The sequence below is a fragment of the Ranitomeya variabilis genome, chromosome 3, assembly GCF_051348905.1.
Source record: "Ranitomeya variabilis isolate aRanVar5 chromosome 3, aRanVar5.hap1, whole genome shotgun sequence".
In the NCBI taxonomy this organism is placed as follows: Eukaryota; Metazoa; Chordata; class Amphibia; order Anura; family Dendrobatidae; genus Ranitomeya; species Ranitomeya variabilis.
The window spans coordinates 537,214,384-537,227,929 of NC_135234.1; the positions used below are offsets into that span (position 1 = coordinate 537,214,384).

At 42.0% G+C, this 13,546-nt stretch overlaps 1 protein-coding gene across 7 annotated transcripts in view; it reads right to left on the reverse strand.

The window, feature by feature from the left end:
• POGLUT2 (protein O-glucosyltransferase 2) overlaps positions 1–13,546 on the reverse strand; it is a 139,679-nt gene that overhangs the window by 93,728 nt on the left and 32,405 nt on the right. For all 7 annotated transcript variants that reach the window (XM_077297051.1, XM_077297048.1, XM_077297046.1 and 4 more), the window contains one exon: positions 3,536–3,705. In XM_077297051.1, coding sequence (XP_077153166.1) covers positions 3,536–3,705 — 170 coding nt within the window. The remainder of the gene's footprint in view (positions 1–3,535; positions 3,706–13,546) is intronic.

Here is a 13,546-nt window from a genome sequence, read left to right on the forward strand (position 1 = left end):
AAGATTACAGCGATACCTCATTTCTATCATTTTTATGTTTTGGCACTTTTATACAATAAAAACTATTTTATATAAAAAATAATTATTTTTGCATCGCTTTATTCTGAGGGCTATAACTTTTTTATTTTTTCACTGATGATGCTGTATGGCAGCTCGTTTTTTGCAGGACAAGATGAGGTTTTCAGCGGTACCATGGTTATTTATATCCGTCTTTTTGATCGCATGTTATTCCACTTTTTGCTCGACGGTATGATGTTAAAGCATTGTTTTTTGCCTTGTTTTTATTTATTTTTTTACGATGTTCACTGAAGGGGCTAACTAGTGGTACAGTTTTATAGTTCGAGTTCTTACGGACGCGGAAGGACCCCGTGGCCATCTTGGATCCGGGGGGTCTGCAGGCAGGGAGAACCTTAGAACAACGCGATCACATCGCGTTGTTCTGAGGGTCTCAGGGAAGCACGCAGGGAGCCCCCTCCCTGCGCTATGCTTTTCTATGCCACCAGAACTCTGCGATCTTGTTTGATCGCAGTGTTCTGGGGGCTAAAGTGGCGGGAGCGGTCCGTGACCACTCCTGGCACTTAGTCTTGGGTGTCAGCTGTAATAATCAGCTGACAACTGGCCATGATTGGCCGCGCTTCCCCCGTGAGCGCAGGCAAAAAAACGCATACAAACGCATGCAGCGGTTTTTTTGCCATCATGCGTAAGCAGATGCAGATAAAAAACGCTGCGTTAACATGCGTTTGCATGCGTTTTTGCATGCATTTGCGCATGCAGATGATACGCTGCGGACTCAAACACTAATGTGAACCTAGCCTTAACCACTTGACCATCTTGGTTTTTTCCTTTTTTGAGGTTCCATTTTTTGCTCCCCTTCTTCCCAGAGCCATAACTTTTCTAATTTTTCCATCAATATGGCCATGTGAGGGCTTTGAACAGCACAATTGGCTTTACAATATAGTGTACTGGAAAACTGAAAAAAAAAATTCTGGTAAAATTGCAAAAAAAAATGTGCAATTCCATGTTCAATGAATGCTAAAATTGACCTGCCATTATGATTTTCCAGGTCATTTCAAGTTCATAGATACCAAACCTGTCTAGGTTCTTTTTTATTTGTGGTGAAAGGAAAATCCAAAGTTTGTAAAAAAAAAAAGTCGATATCTTCTGAGATCTCCATTTTTTGGCTGGACGAGCTGGCAACTTTATTGATACCATTTTGGTGTAGATATGATCTTTTGATCACCCATTATTGCATTTTAACACAATGATGCGGTGACCAAAAAAATGTAATTCTGGCGGTTTGATTTTTATTCTCGGTATGAAACACATATTTTTAACTGTTATACATCTATACATCTTTATAGCAGCCTGAATGAGCACTCAGTGTAGTGTTATTGGATTCCCTAAAACTAAATATTTCTATGTCATATTTTCATTATTATATTATTATCTTTTCTTATTTTTTTCTTTTACATAGATAGGGACATAGAAAATAAAAATAAAATGTTTGACATGCAAACTTATGTTTTTCCCTAGTATATTCTTCACAGTGGCTCTAAATGTGAATCTTTGCATAGTCTATATTTATTCTGAACATTTAATGAACATAAAAGGTGGAGACAATTTGTAACTATATTGCATTATCCAGTTACTGATCATGAGTTAGAACCTGTGTTGTAGGGTTATTTCCACCTTAGCAGGTTATCACCTATCCAAGAAAACCGAAATGGCCTTTTACAGCGGAGCGATGGCAAAGCATTTTTAGTAAAGGGAACCTGAGTGAGTGCTGGCATAAGATAATTACATTTCTTATTGTTACTTCTACAAGCTTAAAGGGAACCTGACAGCTGATACATGTGTAGTGTTTGAGAGCGCTAGTCACGACTGAACTGCTGTCCGCTTGCGCTCTGGCACTTTACAGACAAGGGATGTCTCAATCCCAGTGTGCTGTAAGGTGTGGTGTACATCACACTCACTTGTAGGCTGCAGGTCTCTGCTGCCTCCCGGCCTCCTTCCTCAGGAGCCAATGAACACAATACATGGGACGCCAGGTTCTTTGCAACAGTCAAACTTTTACCAAACAGTCCAAGTTCATCAGGTGGCTACAGGTGGAATAGGGCAAAGCAATTCAGACTTCCTTCCTCCTTAGTACAATGTCTCTTCTTTTCTGCCACACATTCATTCTGGACTACCCCAAAGCCTGCTGACTCAATCAGCCTTAGGGTATGTGTCCACGTTCAGGATTGCATTAGGATTTGGTCAGGATTTTTCATCAGTTTTTGTAAGCCAAAACCAGGAGTGGAACAATTAGAGGAAAAGCATAACAGAAACATATGCACCACTTCTGCATTTATCACCCACTCCTGGTTTTGGCTTACAAATACTGATGGAAAATCCTGACCCAATCCTGATGCAATCCTGAACGTGGACACATACCCTTAGGAGTTACTTGTTCCCTCCAGCAGTGCAACCGGGACTGGCCACCTGCCCCGCATATTACTCCATGTCGACCGACCTTGTGGTGTAGGAAAACCAGGTGCGTGGCATGGTACCTGGCCCGAGCCCTAGGATCCATACGCTGATGGACACGCCATGAGGGTTCTCCTAGCAACCCACCCCACCTAAACTTGGACTACACTATGCACTTCACTAGCTGACACTGAACTCCCTCTATCACAGATGTGCCCCATTCTTATCAGCACAAGTGCTGTCCCACTGGGCTAATCCTCACCTTAACCATTTCCAATCTGCATGTTAACCTGTTCTGTATCCTATGCTGTCCTAAGCTTATCCTAATGCTATATTCACATTATCCTCTAACACTTTAGATAGAGTACATTACCATAATACATTACATCACATTATACTAGACACAAGTTACTTTCACATATAAAACCACATGACGGTATTCCCATAGTGCGTCTGTTGTCTTCTAGGGGCAGGAACAGGGTAAGACAGTCCACACCCCTACACATGATGCCCTATCAACAGGCAGCATGTATCAGGCACTGTCTGCGTTATCTCAGGTGGGTATGTTTCACTCTGAAATGCTGCAGGATGGAGTCGCACAGGACTCTAGATGGACAAGCATGTCCCCAGTGGCTTTTCCCCACCGACTTCCTGGAGTGGAAGGTTTCTCCCTGAGAACGAACACATGCAGAGACCTGTCACTCCAGGGCAGCGGAGTCTTGCTTTATAAAGAGAATAATTCACACGTATAAGGCCATGTTCATATGTTCAGTATTTGGTCAGTATTTTACATAATTATTTGTAAGCCAAAATCAGGAGTAGGTGTAATACAGAAGTGGTGACGTGTTTCTATTATACTTTTCCTCTGATTGTTCCACTTCTGACTTACAAATACTGAGGTGAACTATTGACCAAATACTGAATGTGTGAACGTGGCCTAATGAGGAATTACTAATATACAAGTGAGGTTCACCAAAATGAAATAAACTTCCCTCCTCCACAGTAATCATAAAATTCACTGAAAAAAACAACAATAAAATATTACAATGATGTAGAAGGACTAAATTACCTTCCCATGGTCTCTAATATAGAATCTGTCAGGTCGTACGTAGGCATTACAATGTCTTTTGTTTCTAGAGATCCACACCAGGAGAAAATGGGGTGAAAGGGGGATACCTTCCGCTTTTCCAATGGCCAGTCCCCTAAATTTACAAAGAATTCAATATCTGGAAGCTTCACCTGTAAGATGAATACATTGGAATCATAATATATTTTACTGTACAGTAATCTCAATGGATATTGAAAGTGTCAGTCCTATAAATCTGTCATATTATTGGAAAGTAGAAGAACTTGTGGAGCCTCCAAATTAACATTTACAGTCTACTATTGTAAAACCATCTCTCCACAAGACATATTCCACATTATATTCAGTGGTATATGCTGCCACCTGCTGAAACCTTACATTGCCTTTACAATGATAAGAAATGACAGATTACACTACGTTCTGCTCATTACCCCAGTGTTTCCAACCTGTGTCATGTGAGCTACATTTGGCTCTTAGTCCAGTTACATGGGGCTCCTAGGCGGGGAAAGCAAAATCATGTCACTGTCACATTTCCCTATAGTCAGTGCTGTAGATCTGGACTGTCTATGCTACTTGTTAAGCTACTTTCACATAATGTGACGTGGCGACGTACCGACGCATACTGTGAAAGCGCCGCACAACGGGGGCAGCGGATGCAGTTTTTCAACGCATCCGCTGCCCCATTGTGAGCTCTGGGGAGGAGGGGGCGGAGTTCTGGCCGCGCATGCGCGGTCGGAAATGCTGGACACGACGCACCAAAAAACGTTACATGCAAAGTCTTTTTGTGCCGACGGTCCGACGCAACACGACGCAACCGTCGCACGACGGTTGCGACGTGTGGCAATGTGTCGCTAATGTTAGTCTATGGGGAAAAAACGCATCCTGCAAGCAATTTTGCAGTTTTTCTCCAAAACGACGTATTGCGACGTGCGTCGTTCGACGCTAGTGTGAAAGAGGCCTTACCTTCACTCTGTAGGTTTCAACTGACGAGATGAAATGTAAATTGTCTGGACAGCACGAACTAGAGAGCTGTGGATGCAGAAGTCAAACAGTCCAGTTCCCATCCAGACATTAAGGCTATGTGCACACATTGAGTATTTGCTTGCAGAAATTTCTGCAAGGTTTTTGCATCTCTTGCTCTTGGCGGCAAAAAACAAGCATTTTTTAATGGGCTTTTTTATGCATTTTTGTACAGCAATTAATACTTTTTGTAGCTAAATAAAGATATTTGAAAAAAGGAAAAAAAAGTTTTTTTAGAGTAACTTCCTTGTTCAACCGCCTTCTTATTTATGCTTATTTTCCCCGTCCCAGGCTAAAAATACCAGCCCTCAGCTACCCCAGAAATGGCACTTCACATTTGAAGCGTCAATTCTGGCACTTAACCCAGGCTCTTCCTGATCCCCTGTGCAATCCCATCGGGGTAATGGGATTAGGGGTTGGTGTCCGCAGCTGTCACTGAAATCAAACCCTAGGTTTAGTAATGAAGAGGTGTCAGCCAGACACCCTCATTACTAAACCTGTAAGAAAAGAGTTAAATAAACACACACCAAGAATCTAGAATCTGAGTATGCTGCGATTGTCCTCGTAAATCGGACGAGACTCGCCAATGCAAGTCAATGGGTGCGAGAAAAAAAATTGCACGACACTCGGACCATGCGAGTGCCATCTGATTTTTACACACCCATGTCCTTAAAAACCCGACATTTCATCTGCCACCTAAAATAAAATCAGTGTGACCCAACAGAATAGATATATACACATAAAATCAATAGATATAAAGATGTCAGTGACATATACAATTAGTACAGTGTGTGTGTGGAGCTTACTGTACATGTATTTTAATAAGTGATTATTTTTCTGAAAAAAATAGCGTGGGCTCCCGCGTAATTTTCATAACGAGCAGAGGGAAAGCTGACTGCTGGGGGCAGATGTTTATAGCCTGGGAAGGGGGTAATACCCATAATACCAATGATGACTGACTTTGGCCTTGTACATACACTTACGCTTAGTATGATCCTTGACCCTAATCTTCTTCATAGGTCATTCGACATGCTGTGAAAATCCTGTTGTTCATTGAACCTTATTGTGAACGCTCTACCATCACATGGAATGAACTTTGAAGTCATAAATTTACAGGAGCCTCAGACAGCACAAACTGCATGTGCATATAAAGGGTTCCCAACTTAAAAATGGGGTCAATGGAATGCAGCAGTGGCATTGTATTAGCTCTACCATGCTATACATTGTCTATAGGTCCTCAGCAGTCCCTTACATGCTTAATGTTGCAGTGTAGCCCATGCATTACCATTGCTGCATTCAGATTTTTTTCTCAGAGTCGATGGCGGGCCCATCAGTGGGACCTCAGGGATCACCAAGTTATCAAGACTAAATTGATATGAAGGGCAATTTAAGAGATGAAGTATCACAATATTAACAGCATAGCTGCCAGAGTGCAGGCATAAGAGAAAGTAATGAGATATCACCCAGAGGCAAATCCATAAGTCAGGTCAGCACCCTGACAACCCCATGTCTATCGTAGTTAGTTATAGTTTCATCAGGGAAAGTGTCAAACCCAATTTAGTCTATTAGGACTTAGTCACCTACCTTGATTACTTCCACTGGTTATCCTTTAGCCCTCATCATTTGTTTGCCTTGGGCTATCTGGGCTATTTTTGTGGTAATATCTGTTTATATACATTGGTGATTGTTTGGGGAGCGACATGACCTGTCAGGCCATATTGGATCTTCTTGGTAATACATTACTTAATCAAAGTTGCGTCACATTCTAATATCTTATGTATTTCTGTTGGTTGACACTTGAGTTATAGTCCAATTTCTGCCAAACTACAATTATGCTTTAGTAGATGTGATATAGCAATTATGTCTGTTAATTATTGACGAGATTTTGTTGGTATCCAGTCTGCCATTGTACGCAACATACCGTACTTTGGCATTATACTAGTATCTGATAGCCTTACACTGCCCATTTCTGCAACTTACTGAGTGTACATCAGGTCTTAGCATTAATATTTTATGGCTTTTATGGTGCTGTTATTGTATATTGTATCAGTAAAGTTTTGGATTATTTTAGGTACGCACATCAATTTTTTCTTTCTTTTCTTCTTGATGAACTTCTTTTAGCCAATTCATATTTGAACCAGTTAAAACTCTAAATTGAAAGTATAGAGTGAAAGACACTGGCAGCGGAGCCACCGCACGAGTGGCGCTGCAGCAAACGACCACCAGAGCTATCCTGAAGCGGCATCGCCTGGGAAAATTCAGCAGCTGTGCCAGCATCTAAATGGTGCCGTGTCCACATACCCTGAAGAAATCTGCACGCAACACCTTTTTCACTTTTTCAGATGGTTTCTGCCCATAATGCACTTGACAAAGTTCCATAAACATGTCCCATAAAACGATTAGGTTGGAAGAAGCAGCAGCAAGCAGAGCAAAGAATGTGACAAATGTAGAGGCTTCCTCAGCCTTAAAACTGAATGTGGAAAGAAGCAGCCTACATTTTCTTTTTACATATTTTCTTCTTACCTGTTGAATAATGGCACCTAGCCTTTATCTACACACAGTGTGTCTCTTCATCTGCCCTCAGCATACCACATAGATTTTATCTAATCTCCATTAGCAGCCAAATCATGAAATTACAACCCATCAGTGGGTAGCGAAGATAGCACATAATTACTAAGGTCATATTCCTAAATGCCGCTACCGTATTTTTCTGCATAGATTCTTTTCTTTTTTTGAACAATATTTGCTATTTTAATATACAAATGATTTTTACATTCAGAAAAAAAATACTTGTACAACGTAATAATCTAAAGAAATAATTAAAATGCCCCATATAGGCAAAGGCAGCACACAGACTGTAACTGTCATGAATATGCCGCATTTTGCTGGGACCTGCAGTACATCTGAGATTAGAAGATCAAGGCGTTTAGCTGAGCACAGGTCCTCTTTAAATGTACATGACTATTCATGAGTTAACGGGTTTCATGTGGCATAGAAAGGGTTTCGAGTTCCTAGTCGTCTTTTGGCTGAATGGTTTATTGGACCCACCCCCTTCCATTATATAAACCTGTGCCTGGCTTCCCTCCATGTGAGCAATAGAATCTTACTTCTGTTCCTGGCTTCATTGGCCAAAGTGTTCTGGACAGTCGCTCTTGTCATCTTGAGATTGTTGTATGTGATTTGTTGTGAATACCTCTTCCTTCCCTTTTTGGCATTCTTTTGTGTTGCTTTTCTGCCTCTTTACTGTGTACCCATTTTCCCTTTGTATTTTATCCTGTGTGTCTGTTGTTTGATTGTGCCTTGGTTTCTCTCTGTCTGTCCAGCCTGTGTTACCCTTTTCCCCTGCCCCTTTCCTCCCTGGGGGGTGGGTGGGAGTTGCGTAGGATTTCATAGGAGCACAGAGAGGCACATGACCAGGGCATCTCCACCTTCAGGGGTTAGAGATAGAATAGGGCCTCCCTAGATTAAGGGAAAGTAAAGGGTCCCTCCTCCCCAACTTTCCTATGGTCATATCGTCACAGTAACCTGATGGTAGCAGTCTATAGGAATCCATTCACATGCAAAATTTGTATTTTCATGCAGCTTTTGCTGAATAAAGGCAGATCAAATGCACTGACACGTACCCAGTGCACTTGCAGCCTGATCTGCATAGGGCTTCTAAGTTAGATTTCTCATGCCTAGCACATCGGATCTCTATTAGTCCATGAGCCAAGAACCAAATTTGACGATATCGGTACCAAGCGGAGTGACTAATTCTCTTTGGTATTTTTAGGTAGATGCATGTCTGTAGTTTATTTTTTGATATGATAGCCCTTACATATACGTAGCTTATTAACCCCTTCAGCCCTAGGCCTATTTGTACCCAAGTGCCTAAGCCAATCTGACCTGTGCCACTTCATGGGCTAATAACTTTGGAACGCTTTCACCTATCCAAGCCATTCTGAGATTGTTTTCTCGTGACATATTGTACTTCACGTCAGTGCTAAATGGGAGTCAATATATTTTACCTTTCTATATAAAAAAATGCTAAATATTCGGAAATTTTGGAAAAATCGGCAATTTTTTAACTTTGAAATTCTCTGCTTTTTACAAAAATACTGATACCCCCCATAATAGTTATTAATTTACACTCCCCACATGTTTACTTCATATTGGCATCATTTTGAAAATGAAACCTTATTGTTTTACGACGTAATAGGGCTTATAGTTTTATGCGCAATTTTTCACATTTACAGCAAAACCCACTTTTCAAAGGACCAAGTCACTTCTGAAGTCACTTTAAGGGGCTTACATAACAGAAACCACCCATAAATTACCCCATTTTGCAAACTACACCCCTCAAGCTGTTCAAAACTCATTTTTAAAAACTGTTAACCCTTTAGGTGTTCCACAGGAATTTTAGCAGAATGAAGGCGAAATTTCAAAATTTCATTTTTTTTCCAGATATTACATTGTAATCCAATTTTACCTGCAACCTAGCAAGGGTTAACGGCAAACCCAAACTTGGTTACCCTAATTCTGCAGTTTATAGAAACACCCCACATGTACTCGTAAACTAAAGTATGGGCACACAGCACAGCTCAACACGGAAGGAGCGCTATGTGGTTTTTGGGTGGCGGATTCACTGGAAGAAATCTAGGGGGCCATGTCACATTTGAAGGCTGCCTGAGGTACCCCCACAGTGGAAACCCCAAAAAGTGACCCTATTTTGGAAACTACACCCCCAAGGAATCTTTTAGGGGGTATAGTGACCACTTTGACCCAACCAGTGTTTCACAGTAGTTGGAAACACTTGGTTGAGAAAATGGAAAAAGTGCATTTTTTACATGAAGGTGTCATTTTAGGCTCATTTTTTTATTTTTAAGAGGTGTACCAGCAAAAAATGCACCCCACTATTTGTTCACCAATCTCTCCCGAACACAACAACACCCGATATGTTGTCGTACACTGCAGTATTGGGGAACGGCAGGCCTCGGAAGGGAAGGAGCGCCAAATGACTGAGATCTGTGTGTTGAATCCGGTGTAATCGCTGAAGGATCAGTGTCTGGAGTGATGGACGGCCGGAGGTACAACAGAGCAGTGAGACTACACAAGCTGGTCTATGAAGCACTTATGAGGCTTGCATGGAAAAACTTCCTTCCATGGCTAGAAGAAAACCATGCAAGGGACCTTCACCATCTGGATGAAACACTGAAGAACATCACAAACTTTCGCATCAGTGTGTCGCAGGGATCCTTCGAAAAGCTCTTGGATAATGAATCTTGCACACTTACCCTGAAGCTCTTTCAAGTTTATCTTGAGACCCTCAGAAATGAACAACTCTCAGCATTCTGGATGTCATACTTGGACATGGTCGAGACCATGCTGGCCCTGGTTCGAGCTTCAAGAGAAGGCAACTGGATGCTTCACCTAGGAGCAATCCGACAGATGATACCATGGTGTTTTGCCTATGACAAGGTCAACTATGCCCGATACCTAACCTATTACTATGCCACAATGTCTCGGCTGCCCATAGAACACCCAGAGGTCCATGAATACTTCATGCAAGGTGGCTTTTCGGTCCAGATCGGTAGCAAGAATCCTTTTGGACGAATTCCTGTGGACCAGACCATTGAAGAGACAATCAACAAAGACACCCAGACACCAGGGGGCACAAAAGGCTTCAGCCTCAAAGTTGGAGCTGTTTCCAGGTTCTACCTGACATCAGAGTACCGCAGTATGTACTTGAGGCAGCTGAGGGCCCTGGTAGGCCAACAATATACTGACTTCAGCCATTCAGACCTACAGGTGTCTAGGATTAGAAGAGATGAAGCCGATGTCCAATCTTTCGTTCAACTGCTGGAGACAGGTTGGGTGAACCCCTTCAACAAAGAGCATAATGGTGAACTTATCAGTTTGTCAACAGCGACTGTAGCACCACCAGATGTAGCCAAAGACCTTCAAGGGGCATACAGTATAGGAGAGGATGCATATCAAACATTCAAGGATGAGCGTTTGGGTACCGATAAGCCAACTACATTGTTTCATGACAAGATGACGAAGAACAAACTTAAAACGTTCTCTAACATCCAAATGAAGACACGCAGACAAGGTCTTGGCAAGGAGGTAATTTTGAAGGCTGACAGAAACCTATTTGGCCAGATGATACTTGTAGCTGAGAACAGAAAGCTACAAATGAGTGATGTCTTGACTCATCCCCTGGGTCCATTGCCATGGGCACTTGCCAATGGTGATGGGTCTATCCGCAAGACCAACAAGGCTGCCCTCGCAAGGGAGTTGGAGAGGAATGCTCGTCCTGCAGAAGTGATCCCCGAGCCCTCTGCAACCATCATTGATGGGATGAGCCTGGTTCAGAAACTGAAGGGAAACAATGCAACATTTGGCCAGCTAGCAGGCACAGCAATGAGTCGCGCTATCCATGAGGGTGCTAAGAGCAAGCGCATTGATATTGTCTTTGACGTCTACAAGGAGACATCCATCAAAGATACAGAAAGAGTCAACAGATATGAAGGCACAGGGATCCATTTCAAGAACATTCAACATGGGCACAACATCCAGCAGTGGAAAAAGCTTCTAAGTAGTTCCTCCAACAAGGCAAGTCTCATAAAGTTTCTGGTAGAAGAATGGAAGGCGAAACACCACAGGGAGAAGCTTGAGGAGAAGGAGCTGTATGTCACATGTGAGCAGCTCTGCTTTAAGATCACCAAAGAACAGTGGGAAGAGGCTGCTGACCTTAAGTCAAATCAAGAAGAAGCAGACACACGCCTCCTTCTCCATGCTCTTCATGCAGCAGAATCTGGTTACAAGTCGGTCATCATCACTTCGGAGGATACTGATGTCATGGTCCTGTGTCTGGGCATGTGCCACAAAATCCCATCCCACCTGTTCCAGAAATGCGGTACACAGAACCGGACAAGATTCCTGGATATCACCACTCTGAGCCGAACATTGGGAGGCAGCGTATGTGATTCATTGATTGGTATGCATGCATTTACAGGCTGTGACACCGTCAGTGCATTCGCTGGCCGTGGGAAGATGACGACACTCAAGCAGTTGAAGATGAACAAGACATACCAGGATGCCTTTCAGGAAGTTGGTCGTTCATGGGAAGTGTCTACCGAACTTTTTGAGAAGTTACAGGAAATCACCTGCCACATGTACCTGCCAACTACCCAAACAACTGAGGTAAACAGGCTCCGTTATCAGCTGTTCTGTGCCAGACGTGGAGTGGTAGAGTCAAGTCAACTCCCTCCTTGCCAGGACTGCCTTTTCATGCATGCACTGCGTGCAAACTACCAGGCTGCGATCTGGAGGAGAAGTCTGCAGAGCCAGCCATGGGTTGCAAACCCAACAGACTGCGGTTGGATGATAGATAACGACGGAAAGCTTGTTGTCAAGTGGATGCAAGGGGCACCAGCACCAGAAGCTATTATACAGCTACTGTCCTGCAAGTGTGTGCGGTCATGTGAACTTCCTCAGTGTACTTGCCTCAGCAATGGCCTGAAGTGCACAGACATGTGCAGATTACAGACATGCCAGAACAAGGGTACTGAAGACGAGCCAGTAGAACAACAGTCAGATTCAGAGTCCGATGTTGAAGATATTATGGAGTAACATATATATATATATATATATATATATATATATATATATATATATATGCACATGACATGTTCAGTGTGTATTTACATAACTTGGATTAAATTTTGTTACAAATACTACATCTAGTCACTCCGGGTGGTACCGATATCGTCATATTTGGTTCTTGGCTCATGCTAAAATTCCTGTGGAACACCTAAAGGGTTAACAGTTTTTAAAAATGAGTTTTGAACAGCTTGAGGGGTGTAGTTTGCAAAATGGGGTAATTTATGGGTGGTTTCTGTTATGTAAGCCCCTTAAAGTGACTTCAGAAGTGACTTGGTCCTTTGAAAAGTGGGTTTTGCTGTAAATGTGAAAAATTGCGCATAAAACTATAAGCCCTATTACGTCGTAAAACAATAAGGTTTCATTTTCAAAATGATGCCAATATGAAGTAAACATGTGGGGAGTGTAAATTAATAACTATTATGGGGGGTATCAGTATTTTTGTAAAAAGCAGAGAATTTCAAAGTTAAAAAATTGCCGATTTTTCCAAAATTTCCGAATATTTAGCATTTTTTTATATAGAAAGGTAAAATATATTGACTCCCATTTAGCACTGACGTGAAGTACAATATGTCACGAGAAAACAATCTCAGAATGGCTTGGATAGGTGAAAGCGTTCCAAAGTTATTAGCCCATGAAGTGGCACAGGTCAGATTGGCTTAGGCACTTGGGTACAAATAGGCCTAGGGCTGAAGGGGTTAATAAGCTACGTATATGTAAGGGCTATCATATCAAAAAATAAACTACAGACATGCATCTACCTAAAAATACCAAAGAAAATTAGTCACTCCGGGTGGTACCGATATCTGGCCCGGCTCATGGACTATATGGAAAAGGCATCATTTTATTGGGTGACAAGTGCCTGCACAGCTATAACACTACTTCCATAAGATAACACTACTTCCATATGTAAAAATGTGCTGACAGGTTTCCTTTAAAAAAAATTACTGTGTTATTTTTACAATAGGTTGTATTAAACATTTTGCTGTACAAAATTGCATACACAAGTTTCCAGTAATCTTCCTTCATCTGCTGTTCGTGTTTACTTCCATCTGCATTTGCTGGACATGTAAGCTGTTTCTGCTTTGCAATAACCTGAGACTATTAACCAGGCCTCCCTGGTTGAGCTAAGATATTATTTGAACTGCCTAATAAGCATATCTATCTGTGCCTGGACTAAGACAAGGATTTATTTGTGTCAAGTATCCTCAAGAATAACTGTGCTTCATAGACTTTCTGCTTGATTGCATTTTCCTCTGAAGTTTCCTATAGACTGCTAAGCTGCGTTTATTATTTGTACCAAGTGATGTGGACTTGAGTTTCTCTCTGCAC